We start from the raw sequence: 16,778 nt of genomic DNA on the forward strand, positions 1-16,778 counted from the left end.
CTGGTGTCCCTCTAAGAAGAGGAAATTTGGACACAGACACACAAACGAAAAACAATGTGAAGACACAGGAAGAAGACATTTATCTGCAAGTCAAAGACAGAGGCCTGGAACAGATCCTTCCTTCATGGTCCTTAGGAGAAACCAACCATGCTAACATCTTGATCTTGGACTTCTAGCTTCTAGAACTATAAACAAAAAAAATTAATTCCAGTTGTTTAAGCTACCCAGTCTGTTGTATTTTGTTATGGAAACCCTAGGAAGCTAATGCAAGTGGAAAGGAATACTAGAATGTAAGATCCATGAGGACAGGAATTTTGGTCTTTTTTGGTCACTGATGTGGCCCAAACACCTAGAACAATGCCTGGCACATAGTTGGTACGCAATAAATATTTGCTAAGTGAACTAATAAAAAAGCAGATTAATAAGATTCTTTTCATAGATAACTCCAATAAATAGCACTAATATTATAGAAATGCTTTTTATTTTAATAAGTCCTGAGGATCCAGACTCCCATTATCTTACCTAGTGCTGTGGTGTAATTAGTCTGCTGCCACAGCCCAAGTATATAAAACCCTCTGGTTAATCTCTTGTGATGATTCAAATCCTGGAGTAATTTCCTGAAAAAGAGAAGAGCTAAGAAGACAAAAACCTTGTTGTAATGCAATAAGTGTGAGTTAATACATATTTTTAAAAAAGATCAAATTTGTTAGTCCCATCCTAGAGAAAATGTCACAGACAGATATAATTTGATGGTATTGCTATTCTCTCAAGGTATTTAGTTAGCTGACTTCCATAAAAACATCGAGAACATCCTGGATTAGCAATTTAAAGGAAAAAAAAGACTTTTCTGTTGTTCTTATTAAAGCACTGCTATGGACACAGGAAAAAGGCTAATTAAATTTCCTTCTGACTTATTCAATTATGGATTCATGGTGCATATCTGTCTTTAACCTGATCTCCACATCTTAATGTTATCACTATTACCATCAATCAATACTTAATTTGGTACCCTGAATATGCTAGGCAAATAACAGCAAAATAAAACATAAAGGAAATATGGAACATCTACTCTGATTTTCAAACTATATATAAGTATCCTTTAAATAACAACTAGAGGAAAAATTCACTAAAATTGTAATAGCAGTTTTGTTAGAGGTGATAAGTAATTCTCTCTGCAAAGCACTCACAATTTTATATGTCTCCATTTTAAAAGCATAATGTTATTTATTTATTTTATTTTTTCAGATGGAGTCTCACTATGTTGCCTAAGCTGGAGTGCAGTGGCATGATCTCCGCTCACTGCAACCTCGACTCCCGGGTTCACGCGATTCTCCTGCCTTAGCCTCCCAAGTAGCTGGGATTACAAGCGTGCGTCACCATGCCCGGCTAATTTTTTGTATTTTCAGTAGAGACAGGGTTTTACCATGTTGCCCAGGCTGGTCTCAAACTCCTGACCTCAAGTGATCTGCCCACCTCGGCCTCCCAAAGTTCTGGGATTACAGGTGCGAGCCACTGCGCCTGGCCATAATATTCTTTAAAAAAAAAATCATTCTAACTTCTAATCATTACTGGGAGAAAATTTAAGATTAAAAATCCTCCAAAAGGAGAAAGGGATGTGCTAATATTTATTTTTTCTAATCTTAACAGTAAGAAATTGATTTTAAAAGTACCTTTAATCGATACATTTATAACATAATATGCACAAGAAAGCCAGAATACACCAGTCTCATGGGCAAGTGAAAGTAAGCATATTTACATAAAAAATTGGAAACTCTATTCTAAAAGCAGTTTAAAAATCAAGTCAAAGCTTGTTCTTAGTTTAAGGCCAGGAATTAGTTTTAGAACTGATGCAATCTCAAACCAGAGCCAAAAAGTGTTTACCAAAGTCTTTGCCCCAAAGGGAGACACTTCTAATTCTCCAGAAGGGACACTATGCTGTTGACATTGTCTTGAGACTTGGGGTTAGGTAACTGATAGGGGTACAGACATTAAATTCATTTTGAAATACCATTTTCCTTTGCAACAAAACTGAAACCTAAATTCTTTTTCACAATATGCAATTTGTAATCAAGGCCTCCTCTACTGAAGGGTTGAATTAGCTTCTTGTGCATTTGCTCCTGTTTCCTGGGAATGACAGGATAAATGGGAAGTTCATGTCTCCAGGGTTTATTCGTTACAGAATGGAAAAAATGAGGCTATGGACTTTCTCAAGGATGATTTAGAGAGAAGGGATCATTAAATTACTGTACTCCCCTCCTTATCTTCTGCGGAAGGCTAACAAAGTGACTGCACAAGCTGCACTCCATCCCAGGAATACAAACAGTTCTTGGCCAGTATTTGACTAGAAGTCAACTGCGAGCTCTGAGTCAGGTTTTGATCACACACTGGAGCCTGTTCCTGGAAGCAAAGATCATCTTAATGCCTCTCTTAACACCTGTTGTATCTGCTCCAGTTTCCACCTGGATAGTTACAAAGCTCCAAAGCTATAAAATCAGAGAGAAAGTCTACCATTTCATATGACCTAAGCACCACAAGGTGTTGGGTAGTACACCGCCAAATATTGAGCACATTAAAAAAGAAGAAAAAAGTGCTCCTCCTGAGGGAGACCTTTGTGGTAATGGAATAGTTCTGTATCAATTACTGTGGTTATATCAATCTACACATGTTAAAATGGCACAGAACTATAAATACATTTTGTGCCATTGTCAATTTCCTGGTTTTGATACTCTAGTTAAGTAAGATGTAACTATTGGGGGAAACTGGGTAGAGGGGACATGTGACCTCTCTGTACTGTTGTTGCAACTTTCTGTGAATCTGTACTTACTTCAAAATCGAATGTTTTTATAAGTGCACCTTGTGTACATTAACATACTTTGAACATTGTGCAATAGAACGAGTCTAATGCAAACACAGCACACTTTCCAAATATGAGGTCTTCAGCCACAACCCGAGAGAACGCTTGAGGTTGGGAATGCCCTTGCACATGCTTTTCCCTCTACCTGGGATACCCTTTCCCACCTCCTGCACCGCTTATTCCCCTTCCCCAGGCTGGCTCCTTCTCATTTCTCAGGCGACATCTCAAAGCCCCTTCCTTACAGAGGTGTTCCCCTGTCCTAACCTTTGCTGTTCTCCGAATATTCCACTCCTTTCACAGCTCCCTTCACCATGTGTAATGATTCAATTACTTGTTTGTTGCCCATCTCCCCACTAGAGTATAAGGTAAACTCCACCAGGCCCTTAGCACACCCCCTGCCACATGGAAGATGCTCCAAGAAGATTTTGTTTGAATAAATGAACCCACCAACTGAATGGACTCCCTTGCGGCCAAGGGGACTCCAGAAAACTTTAAAACTGAGTTCCCAGAAAATGACAGGACAGAAGGTCAGACACACCTTATTATACCTTCATCCTATTAGAGTTTAGACACAACAGCTGACCAGCATTAACGTGAAAACACAGATCATAAGACTGACAGAAGAGACTCTTTGTGACAATAAGATACCAAATTATATACAAATTATACCTAAGGTCATGCCAGGTAAAGGTTAAGGCACACATCCCTTCACTTAGAGAATAAACTGTGTTCTAACTGCCACAAGGTTTTTCTCTTACTCTAGCAGCTTGACAAGCACTGGCCTCGAGATAAGCAATATTAAAACAATTTGCAGCTCCACCAGTTGTGGACTAATGGAACCCCTATTCCACCAGCCATCACTACAGCTTTAATGGGACAAAAGGTTTATTTCAGTAACTTTCTCCTAATAGGAAGAGCACCAGCCATGGCTAGTTTACACAGACTGCATACTTGCACACCTTCCTGTCCTGAAAAGACCTTTTGACGCATGCGGTCTAACTGTAATACATGTATTATTATTATTTTTTACAGTCTGTCAGGCCGGAGTGCAGTGATCTGATCATATATCACTGCAGCCTCCATCTCTTGGGCTCAAGTGATCCTCCTGCCCCAGCGTCCTGACTAGTTGGCACCCCAAGCGCACACCACCCCATCTGGCTATTTTTTTTTTACTTTTTGTATAGATGGGGAGGTCACCATGCAGCCCAGGCATTTAACATTTAAATGGTAACTCTTCACTCCAAAGTGAACATGGGTTGTATGTTATATGCATGTTTGCTCAATAGGCATGTGTCAGGACCACCCTCATGAATATTCATAGCTCCTCCTGTCACCTGCTGAATATGCATATTTCCCCAAGCTGTTCAACATAAAGCTGCTACTCCAACCCCTCCTGCGACGAAGTGCCTGTCTCTGGTCCTGGCCATTCCCCAGCCTGATGAATGGCCACCTTGTAGGCTGTAAGTCCTTACAAGAAATAAAGTCTCTCCTGTTTTTTGTTTTGCTTTGTTTTTTTGAGACGGAGTCTCTCTCTGTCGCCCAGGCTGGAGTACAGTGGCGACATCTCGGCTCACTGCAACCTCCGCCTCCCGGGTTCAAGTGATTCAACTGCCTCAGCCTCCCGAGTAGCTGGGATTACAGGCGCGCGTCACACGCCCGGCTAATTTTCGTATTTTTAGAAGACACGGGGTTTCGCCATGTTGGCCAGGCTGGTCTCGAACTCCTGACCTCAGGTGATCTACCCGCCTCGGCCTTCCAAAGTGCTGGGATTACAGGCGTGAGCCACCGCGCCCGGCCGCCTCTCCTTTTCCAAATGTATACATTTTGATTTTCTTAACACTCCTCACTCGAGTTCGTTCACTTCGGTTGGGGGCTGATCTGCTGGCCCTCACTTCTGCCACTTCGGTGCCCCTGAGTCTTCTCCCCTCACTCGGACCTCACGCCCTCATGACAGGGCGTCATTTTCTTCCCTCTAACTCCTCAGCCCATAGGAGGCGCCTTGGTCCGGTGCCTCTGCCCAGCAGGGCGACTTTTCCTCACTCGCACTTTTTCCTCGGGTCATCCTCTGCGGCCACCTCCCCACTATCCTCACCCTCCGCTCCACGTCCGTGGCTTCCGGCCTCCCTTCCGGTGCAGGGGCCCGGCCTTGTACCCACAGCCTTGGGGGCTCTCGCCCCTCAGGCCACTCCCCTCAGCCCACAGACCTAGCGGGAAGGGACTGCGAAGCTGCAGCGCTATAGAGGGACCGGAGGGCGGGGAGTCGGAGGTGTGTCCTCCTCGATCCTGGGCTTTGATTGGCCAAGTCTCGCGGGGGCGGGACCTCGATTGGAGGCGGGGCGGCAATCTGGGTCTTGTGGCCCTGGCTCCTCGGGGTGTTCCGGCGGCTCCGGGTTTGGCGACAAGGACGGAGAAGTGCCACTGCGTCTCGGGCAGCATGGCCGAGAAGCGGCACACAGCGGACTCCGAAGCCCAGCGGCTCCCCGACTCCTTCAAGGGTGAGCCCCACGTCCCCTGACCCTCCCGCGTGGACCGAGCCCCCGCCCGCAGGGTGCGCTCCGCGGTCTGACAGCCGGGCTCCTGGCCAGTCTCCGCTGCTTCGGGCTGGGCGAGAACTCAAAGCCGCGGCTCTTCCCTAGTAAACTGAGCATCACGAACCTTGTTTGGCAGACTGGAGTCACGATAGAGGGGTGGCGGGGTGCCAACGGCACGTTTCCCATCGCGCGGGCTCGGGTTATCTCGCGGCCGCCAGATGCCAGGCCCCATGCCAGCGCTGCACTATCTCGTGTCACGCACGCGGACGAGGACACGCAGAGGGAACTGGCAGCCAGTAAGGCGGAGACCGGGACCCCCACATCTCACCCTTTGCCTACTTCCCTTCTTTCCCGACTCACCCTCTCGAAGGCCACCTCCCCACCCAGCCCTGGCCCGGCCCCAGGGTGAACCCCTTCCTCCCCCAACCCCACCTCGTGAAACTTAGACCGATTTGCAGAAGGAAGAAGTCTGTCTGGCTTTCTTCTCACCTCTCTTTCTAGCTCCACTTTCTGCCCCATTTTTCCCCCTCCGCTTTCCTTTGCGTTTTGGAGAACTCTCCTTCCTGCCTTTTGTTCCTCGCCAGGAACCCTGAGTTCTCCCACCCTCACCCCCACCCTCCCTTCCCAGTCTTCAAGGCAGAAGTTGCAAGTGGCACAGTCTCCTTCCCCTGTGGAGAAACTGGTACTCTGGAGAGGGGGTTCTAATAAAGAGAGGTGGTGGACCTCTCAGGAGTCCTGGTATTCACTGAGGAACTCTTAGTGATCCAGAGGAATTACAGTGTTTCTAAAGACGGAATTTCAGGCAGGGTGGCAGTGAAAGCAATTTAGAGGGCTGGGTGATCCTTTCCAGGACCCCGCAAAGAACACTACATTGGAGTCATCTATTCTGATTATTTGTAAAGCCAGCTTTATCCTCGCATTTTACCTGTAAGTTCCATTTCCCTTGTCCAGGAATCCATGTGTTCAGTTCCTTCCCAGGAGCATCAAAGGAATTATAGAAATCTTTATTCCTCACCTTTTCTCTACTAGGAATGTTGCAGGATTATCTTCCCAAATGGAGAGTGTAATAGGGAGGAGTTGATGAGAATAATAGCAACCACAACAACAAAAATTGAAACTAAATAGGCCAGGCTCTGTGCCCCCCCCCTTTTTTTTTTTTTTGAGATGGGGTTTTGCTTTTCTTGCCCAGGCTGGAGTGTAATCTCAGCTTACTGCAACCTCTGCCTCCCAGGTTCAAGTGATTCTCCTGCCTCAGCCTCCCAAGTGGCTGGGATTACAGGTGTGCACCACCATGTCCGGCTGATTTTGTATTTTTTGTAGAGATAGGGTTTCATCATGTTGGTCAGGCTGGTCTCAAACTCCTGACTTCAAATGATCCACACGCCTCGGCCTCCCAAAGTGCTGGGATTACAGGCATGAGCCACCGCGACCCCCCAGTGCCACATATTTTATGTATATATTACTTTATTGAATCTTCACAACAGATGATGTGGTAGGTATTCTAACCGTATTATACTTGATGAAACTTGATAGTCAAAGAAATTAAATTACTTAAAGTCACATAGCTTGTATTTAAATCTAGATTTGACTGATTCTAAAACCTGAATAGGAAAAAAATGGGCGGTAACTGCCTTTTTGATAGTTGTCTTTTCCTAGATAAGAAGGTGGGTATTAGGATGCATTCCTCAATATCCTGACCTCCTGGTGGGAAACTGCAGTGGGAAATCTGCTTGGAGTTCTTTGGGAATCAACATGATCTTTGTACTTAATGTTTATTTACAGACGAGTGGTCACAGATGAGTTTTTAACTTCCAGTTTTTTTTCTTGGTTCTACACTTAACTATTTTTTAGGCAGAAATCTTTCAAGATCTAATGAAAACCACTGCTTCCTCTCAAAAATTAGACATACAAATAAAATTTTGCATAGTCTGTGTTTTTTTTAACGTAAACCTTAGATATTTGACACTACTAGCAAAGCTATTGCTGGAGTTTATTAAATAGAGGTTATTGAATGCTTTCCCTGTGCCAAAACACAGTTTAAGTGCTTTACAAACATTATCTAATTGCATTCTGTAACAGCTCCACAAGGAAAAAGTCATTATTCACCATTACACAATAAGGATACTAAGGCTCATGTGGTAAAATCACACAGTTTCTAAAATTTTCAGCCCGATTTCAAACCCCGGCTATCTGATTTTCTGAACCGTTTTTCCCATCCCAGAGATGGATACCAAAATGTAGAACCTTGTCTAACTTCAGTACTTTACTGAAGTTGAGAGACAATAAACAAAAAAAGCCTGGAGGGAACACAGCTTCAGTGATGACTTCCAGAGGTCTGCTTGAGAGGGAAGCAGTGGAATTATAAAAGCCTAAACTCTGCCTCTTTGTCTTTGCTGAGAATTAGTCCTAGGTAGGTAAATAGGACCAGACCTAGGGCAAGACTAGTTTTTTTTAAAGGCAGTGTATTCACTTTGTAATGAAATAATGCAAGTGAATTGCAAAGAATGTATCGTTGTAATTAAGAGCCATGTCAACCAAATAAAACCCTTTGGGAGAATGTCTGAAAATAAGAAGAATCACAAGACATTGTTTATTTCAGTTGTTATAGCCAATCAGATTGGAGAGAACTTTGTAACTTCTTCAATAATTAATCTGAGTTATTCCATCAGTGGTCATAAATTAGCTTATGGAAGACCAAGTCTACAAAACTGGCATATTTATTTATGATTAAATAGATTTTTGGTGCCACTTGATGGTATAAGTTTTACATGGTAAAAGACAGTCACTGATTCCTAGTCAGCTTTGAGAAAAAAAAAATTAAAGATGTTGATAAAGTGATACAGATGGGATTCAAAATCAGTTTTTTTAAGAAGGCATGGAAAAGCAATTTCCTGAAAACTATTGTAATTACAAAAAAGTGAATACTCTTTCTCTGCGTCTGTCTGGTATCCTGTGCATATCTCTATCATAATGTTTATTACATAATACGTTTATCAGTTTGACTCATCTTCCCCTCCCCTCCTATAACTAAACACACTTTTTCTTTTTGAGACAGTCTTGCTCTGTCGCCCAGGCTGGAGTGCAGTGGTGCAGTCATAGCTCACTGCAGCCTCAAGTGATCCTCCCCGCTCAGCCCCTCGAGTAGCTGGGACTACAGGTGTGCACCACCACACCCAGCTAATTTTTTAATTTTTTGTAAAGACGGGGTCTTACTATGTTGCCCAGGCTGGTCTCAAAACTCCTGGACTCAAGCGATCCCACTTTAGCCTCCCAAAGTGCTGGGACAACAGGCGTGAGCTACCACGCCTGGCCTTTAGACCACACTTTTGAAAGAGATTGTGTCCTTCTTCACTGTAGTAGCCCAGTATCAAGTATGTAGTAGGTATACAAAAACATTTGTTGAAAGAAAAAGGAAGCAGGCAGGGAGATAAAAATCCCCATGGAGTAAATAACATTAAGTGTTTGCCTTAACCTTATGTTGGTGGAGCAGTTTTTCTGTTTACCATTGATTTTATTAAGTTTGTTATAACCCAAGCTGTTGATTTTAGGGCGCAGCCATTATGTTTATTATATATTATTACAGATAGACATTATATTTGTCTGGGTTTATATTATCAATAAAAGGATTATAATTGCCAAGATAATATATTGTCCCTAATAAGAAATCTCCTTTTATTTATTAAAGCATGGAAAGAGAAGTTAGAGGTCCATGGTTAGTAGAAAGAAAGAAGTGTGTGTCAACAGAAAATTATCTATTGACACACACTTCCTGCTACATTTTTTTTTAATCTTTCTCTATTTGCTGGGACTAGGAAAGAAACTTGAACTCCAAGCATTTGGCCTCACATTTCAAAGATTATCCTTGAGGACACAACCGATAAAGTCCTAAAGTCTCAGACAATGAAAACTATACCGAACTTGTGGTCCAGTTAAAGTGAGCACTATGGTGAGGTAGTAGAGTATAGTGAAATGGGAGTGGAATTTAGAATTAAAAGCTTTGGGTTGAGATCACTCTACCATCACTTAAGAGATTTGTATGAAGGATGGTCCAAGAAAATTTAGAACGCTGACTTACTGCCCCAAGTGTGGTCTGTTTCTCCTCCAGAGATACAGTCCCCAAGCAGATTGTTAGCTGATATTTTCTCCATAGTGCCCAGATCCCAAAAGGTAATTCACTTTATAAAGAGTTTCTTCTTCTAAACTTATCAATAGTGATCTTAAAGTTGTGGTAATAATAATGGCTACTGCTTGTTGAATACTTCCTAAGTGTCAAGCCCTTTTCATATTTTCTCATTTTATCTTCACAACAACTGAGTGAAAGAAGTACTGTTCTTTTCCCCCATTTTACTGATAAGAAAATTTAGTGGTAGATTTGGAATCTAACACCAAAAATGCAAGCTTTTAGCCACTGCTTAGCTGTTAATCACAGTGAAGAACTGAGAACCTTGTCATCTAGTTTTCTTCTGCTTCCATTTCCCATTTTTAAATGAAAATGATGTTACCCTCCAAATACGTATATGAGAAAAACTTAATTGTGGGTAATTTTAAGACGTCCAAGTAAAAGAACTGGGAGAAAAAAAAACTTAAAAAGTGGAAGGTTTTTGTTCTATTTTCATGTATTTCAGGTCTAGATGAAATTTAATTAACTTAATACCCATTGTTAAATTGTTTTTCTCTTCAATTTTCCTGAACATAAATGTTTTGGTGCTTCCAGACGTGAGCCATGTTCAGCCCATTCTTCTACTTTCCTGAATTCTCTAACCTCACAGTTGGAAAAGGTCTGATTTTTTTTTTTTTTTTTTTTTTTTTTTTTTTAAAGGACTCAGTAAGTATCCTCACAAGCCTTTTTTTTTTTTTTTTTTTTTTAAAGAAAACACTTGAGGAAAGCAGTTGACAACTACTTGGGGCAGGAGATGGTTCTGTACTGTATCCCAGGATCCTGTCTGCTGTTTCAGTTTGTCTTATGTAAGAGGCAGTCTTTTTATTTTCTCTCTTTCCCCCAAAGAAACAACACACTCAACTCATCCAGCAACTATTTAACAAATGTTTTTTGAGTACCTCTTATACACTAAGTATCTTCCATATTAGCTTATTTACTCATCACACTAACCTTCTGAGGAGGTACTCTTATTAGCCCTGTGTTTAGATGGGTAGACTGAGGCACAGTTGAGTAATAAGGTACTTTCTCAAGATCACACAGCTAGTAAGTGGCCAAGCCATCTGGGAACCCATTATGCTATACTGTTTTCATAAAACCAAAATCTCATGAAGACAGACAACTGAATATAATAATTACAAGTGTGATAAATATTGTTTTAAAAGGGTAAAGTGCTATTGCAGCGTTATTTTAGACTGAGAGGTCCAAATTTAAAATTATTGCTGTTGCTCTCACGTGTTTTTTCCTCTTGTATGGCCTGAAACATTTGAATGCAGGAAAACTACAGAAAATCCTTAAAATATTTAGGAAATAAGACATTTATGCTTATTTACTTTCCTTATTCTTTTTGAGCTGAGCAAAGAGTAACTGTTACTGCAAATCTTTCTTAGAAGTATTAGTTCTTTTGTTTTCCTTAGTATTTCATAGTAAACACATTTTAAGCTTTATAATTCAAACCACATAGTGCTTCATCAGTATCAGTTATTTTGGTCTAGCGTTTATACCTATAGATGGATTTTAACAGGGAAGAAAAGTTACAGTCTTCACTCATGGTTTTTAACTTGATACCATCTGGCCTGTAGCTACTCTAGCCCAGAGAATAATTTCTTCTGTAGAGATTTAAGGCTAAGGGCATTTGAACAGCTAAGCTGTGCCTAATTAAAATATTAATTTGAAAGACAGGCTATAATGTGTGCTTGTTTGCTTTGAAATCGTCTGCCTTAAAGGAATTGCAAGTTGTGATCTCTAATTAAACATTACCATTTTTTAACGTATATTTATCAAGACCCTACCATGTGGTAAACTCTGCCTCTTTCTTACTTACAGCTTTTTAAATCTATCTCTCATTGTAGGATGCTGTCTTCATTTTTGTTTCTTCCATTTTTACTCCTTCTATTTCTCTTATTTTCCTTCACTTCTGTTATGCCCTTCCCTTCTTTGTCTTTTTCTCCTAAAATTCCAGTCATTTGAAAAACTTAGTTATAGTAAACATTTGATTAATTGAAGAGGAATTTATATTCACTTATTCTACCTGCCCTTTTGCTTATTTTCACCAGGAGTTTTTGTTTATCAGGCCTTATAAAGGCCTTGTTTCAAAATAAGCAAAAGAGAGAAACTGAGAAGCTGGGAAATGTACCCTTATTTGAATAGCTAGAAGAAAGATCAAATGCATTATTTAATTTATGTAAGTCTTCCTCCTCAAATAAATAGTTGGCTGACATAAAACAGGAACAGCGTGTAACAGCCCATTGTCCAAATCCAGCTGACTCTGTTTCTGTATGTCCCACAAGTTATGAAATAGCTCTTATATTTTTAAATGATTTTTAAATAACAAAAGAATACTTTTTCATTACACATGAAAATTATGTGAAATTTAGATTTGTGTCCATAAATTAAGTTTCATTGGAACAGCTGTGCTGTTTATGTAGGTACTATCTATGGCTGCTTTTGCATTGCAAAAGTAGAGTTGAGTAATTGCAACAGACTGCAAAGCCCAAAATATTTAGCTCCTGGTTCTTTACAGGAAAAGTCTGCCAATCCTGACAAAGAATCTCTGATGAAGAATCACAGTGGCTAAAAGTAACAGTTAATCCTGAATACATATATTTTTAAGAAGAAATTTCAAAAATTGCCAAGACTTTTCAATTTGACCTACTGTTACCCCTAAAAAGTGCTGCTACAACTGAATAGCATGTGTTTTTGAGACTAAACTTCCAGCCCTTCTGTCTTGCCCCACCCAGGCAGGACTGCTCTCATCAATTTACCACATAAAGTGCTTTATTTGCACTCTGTGAAGGCAGAAGGAAAAAAGTGTCCATTAACTGTTGCAGTTTAGGTATTTCAGTAATTCCTTAGCCCATCCTTTCCTTTTTGTGTACAATAATGCTTATGACTCACAGTCAGATTCTCAGCGGAGGAAATCCAGTTATCTTTTGAACTTTACAATAATAAAGTCTCAGTAATGAATGGATTTATTACTCCACATGATTTCCAGTAGCGCTAAGGTTAATAGATCTGAAAGTAAATCAGCTGATGGGGAACGGGAACAACTACAGCCCTCTGGACTAATCAGCCTGTGTTGTCATCTTGGAAAGAATGTTTAACTGCCTTTCCAGAAGCTTACCCAACAGAAATTACTACACAACTTGCATTTTTCATTTGTTTCATGGTTTGGTTGGTTTTCTTTTGTTTCTTCCTACAAGGTCTTTAGCCTTATTACTTTGGAACTTCAGGAGGCATATTTTACACCCTCTTCACAGATTTTTGTAAACATTATAAATACTCATGTGTGCAAGGAGGAGCTACATTGTGGCTAACATGTCATAGGAATTCACAAATGGTGGTTATCAGGAGTAGTAATAAAAGATACCTTCAGAATGAGAGAATTTTAAGAGTTGTATAATTTCATCTTTTCGGAAAAATTAATTTACCTAGGAAATAAGCAGGTACAGAAACATTGCTAAAAGTATATTCAATGCAGCAGTTTCTAAGTGAGAAATTTGGACACAACAAATTTCATCATATGAAACAATGGAATTAATCTTTAATAATGATAAAGAATATGTACTGATAATGAAAAAATGTTTGTAACATGGATGGGAGGGAGAATATTTTAAATGACTGTGTGTACCATTCTTTCATTATTGAAAAAATGTAGGCTAGAAAAGGTTTAAAAGACGTATATCAAGGCAAAAAACATCCAGAGATAAAGTATAGATAATTTTTCTGGTTGTTGAGCTACTATTTCTAATTTTTGTAGTAACTTTTGCTTTTAAAGTAAAAAAGCAATTTTAGAAAACGTATGTGAGTTTCCTGGAGGTAAGCCCAACTTGAATGTTCAATACAAAAATTCAAATACATAGGCTTATGTCCATATTCAGACCCTTCTTTGATTAGTTAAAAGTTTATTCTACTGCCATTTTGGTAATAAAAGAAAAAAAATACTCTAAACCAGGGGTCCCCAACTCCCAGGCTACAGATGGATCAGATCAGCAGCATTAGATTCTCATAAGAGCACGAACCCTGTTGTGAACTACACATGTGAGGGATCTAGGTTGTGTGCTCCTTATGAGAACCTAATGCCTGATGATCTGTGGTGGAACGGTTTCATCGCAAAACCATGCTCGCCCACCCTTTCCCGTGGAAAAATTGTCTTCCACGAAACTGGTCCCTGGTGCCAAAAAGGTTGGGGACCATTGCTCTAAACTATGGTAAAGTAGTATTTACAACCAAGTATCATAGGATCCCTAATTTTTAGGAATGTTCTCACCCAGCAAAATATCAACAAGTGTATTAACCAAAATATCAGTTTGTCCCTTTCCCCATAAAACTGATAGGAAGGATTCAGTCCTAAAGTAATACATGGGAAACTTGAAGTAAATGAATTTCATGAGATTTTAGTGAGTGAGAATTTCTTTTATTCCCGGAAGTGGTAGATGACTAAGGGTTCATTTATAAGCCTGATAGAGTTTAAGCCTCACCTCTGAGCTACGCATTTATAGCACAACGTGCCATAAATAGGCACAGCTGGAATTAAGAGGGCTTCCTCTGTAAAAACATCAGATTTCATTCTCAGAACTCTAGTGATGCATTCCCAACTTAGGTACTGTGTACCTTTTTGAGGTGTAACCAGGTGGGGAAGAATTTTAAGAGCTGAAGATAGGATACTTTCATTTTAAAGGCATTAGAAAAATATGAAAGTGCCATTTTCCCAGTGTATACACTGATTATTTCTAGCCAAGCATTTGATATGTGAAAGACCAAATCCAGTTTTCAAAATATGTACATAATTCCTTGTTCCTGGTGATTTGCAATTCCATATGCACATCTGGGGTTTTCAAAAACACAATGTGACAATGGGAACTGACACAAAAAAACTGGGCTGAACTTTTTGGCTTGTCCTCATGTAGATCTCCTCATAAATGAACTTCTTGAACGTCTTTGAATGTCCCAGCCTAGCCAGACTGGGGGCAGATATGAAGCAAAGGGCAAATTAAATTGTTTAAGAGGCTTTCGATCAAAAAGGGTAAGTGCTATTTTCCCATTTTTCTTCATGAAGATACAAACACTTAAGTAAAATAGAAGGATTACAGAAAACTATCATCTAAATTTACTAAGCATTATCTGTATTCTACAAGGCCAGCCTACTAATCTTTACTTTTCACCAGTAAGGAAACTAAGGTTCAAAGAGGTAAAGATCATGCAACTAAGAAGTATCAGAACTGAAATTCAAACACAGTTACTCCTCGTTCTCAGGGAATCTCAGTGTAATAAGGGATATAAATGCACAAGGAATTAAAATACTAGATTAAAAAATAATAAAAGATTAAAATCCACTTTGGAAGGTCAATTGAAAATAAATAAAAAATAAAAGATTAGACAAGATATAAGTGCCATAAGATAATTTTCAAAAAATGCTATCAAGATTCAAAGGAAAGAAAAAAAACATATCTAGCTAGAAAACTTGCTGAGAAGTATTTTATTTTATATCACTCTATGCTGGATAGTGTGCTAGACACTGAGAATATAAAAGTGAATAAGCAACATCCCTGCCCTCAGGGAGTTTTTACTCTAGTATGTTATGGGAAACTTGAACAGTATTTTAAAAGGCACCAAATGGTGTCAGATAAATAGTATTTGTGGTCAATCTGTCCTTGTTTGGAATACATTTCACCCTGGAAACCTAGACCTATGTCTGTCACAGAGCCTTGAAACTGTCTTTTGCTATAAATAGGCATGGCTGGCATGAAGAGGACTTCCTCTGTAAAAATATCAGATTTCATTCTCAGAACTCCAGCCATGCTTTCCCGGTTTGGATACCATCTTGAGAAAGTGCTTCAACCATGAAAACATCCTTAATGAGGATTTTTTTATTCAGGGTTAAGTTTAGAACACGGGCTTTGGAGTAAGATGACCCATATTTGAGTCCCAGGTCCTCCGTTGTGTGACTTCGGGAAAGTTAAATGTTGCTTTAGTTAACTCATTTGTAAAAGGGAGTTAAAAATGCCCTCACAGGCTGTCGTAATAGTTAAATGAGATACATGTCTAAAGTAACTTTAAAAACTGCCTGGGATGTAGAAAACCCCTCAAAACAGCCACTGTTGTTATGATCAGTTATGGTAGTACTAGATAAAGCTTTCTTCACAAACAGTACTATGGCTCTGCTTTGAATATTCTCTCGATGAGTATCTGTGTACCCCCTAAATTATAACTTAGAAACCTCCAGGATTACTTTAGATCATTTTATTTAAGTATACATGAAAACATTTACCTCACACTATGACACAGGAGCAGAAAATTACAAAGTCACATACAACCCAAGTACTCACTATATTTCGGATTTTTCATCCTATGTTTTAGAGCACTTGACCTGGGTGCTAACATGTGTTTCTCTTCTCCCATGTTCCCAGCCTGAACACTCTGCTTATTTCTTCGCCTCCGATTTATTCCAAGCCCCATCTTACTGCCATTTTGCCCTTTCTTCTGAGCAGTAACATGTGCCTGGCATACCTTTTCTCCCCTCTGTCATTAAAATAGCTCCTGAAAATGCAGCAGAAGCCTTCCAAGTGGTTGATAAGAAAACCTGTTATATCCCTTGGCCTTCTCAGTCCCTATATCCTCTACAGAAAGGAAAAGCAAACTAAAAATGAGGATGACACTAGATACAGAAAATAGGAACACAAAGTATGGGGTGATGGGAGTTCCCAGGATGATGGTGAAAGCAATTGCAGAATGATAGCCGTGCACACCAGATGAGGGAAGTCCACACAAGGCCCTGAGAGAATTCTTTCAGAAGATACAATTGATAGTATACTTGACCCCTTTGAGAGGAAATTTAGGCAATTGATTTAAGGTTGGATCAATAAGTACATTGAAAACTGAACAAAGGGAAAAAATAAGACAGTAACTCCAGAAAAAACAAAAATGGTACAGGAAGAGAAAACTAGTGATACCTCACTACTTGGCTTAGCTTTGAATTGCATTTATAAATTCATAATATAAAATCTCATATTGATCTAAATGAAGTTATGATGTAATTATATTGGAAAGATCGGTATAAGTATGTGGTGGGGGTAAGAAGAAGGAAAGAGAACTAAATCCTTTTCTGTAGTAGAAAGTTAATAATCCTCAAAACTGAAAAAGCAAGAAGTAACAAAACAAGCATTTCCTTCCTTCCTTCCTTCCTTCCTTCCTTCCTTCCTTCCTTCCTTCCTTCCTTCCTTCCTTCCTACCTTCT

At 39.9% G+C, this 16,778-nt stretch overlaps 1 protein-coding gene across 6 annotated transcripts in view; it reads left to right on the forward strand.

Annotated features, from left to right (window-relative positions):
- Nucleotides 1-5,172: 5,172 nt before the first annotated feature.
- STOM (stomatin) overlaps nt 5,173-16,778 on the forward strand; it is a 31,952-nt gene continuing 20,346 nt past the window's right edge. For 5 of the 6 annotated variants that reach the window (XM_011989486.1, XM_011989484.1, XM_011989488.1 and 2 more), the window contains exon 1: nt 5,179-5,349. In XM_011989486.1, the coding sequence (XP_011844876.1) occupies nt 5,289-5,349 (61 nt within the window). In that variant the 5' untranslated portion in view covers nt 5,179-5,288. Of the gene's footprint in view, nt 5,350-9,202; nt 9,332-16,778 lie in introns of all 6 variants that reach the window. The other variant, XM_011989487.1, reaches the window with a different exon arrangement.

The sequence above is a fragment of the Mandrillus leucophaeus genome, unplaced genomic scaffold, assembly GCF_000951045.1.
Source record: "Mandrillus leucophaeus isolate KB7577 unplaced genomic scaffold, Mleu.le_1.0 Scaffold354, whole genome shotgun sequence".
In the NCBI taxonomy this organism is placed as follows: domain Eukaryota; kingdom Metazoa; phylum Chordata; class Mammalia; order Primates; family Cercopithecidae; genus Mandrillus; species Mandrillus leucophaeus.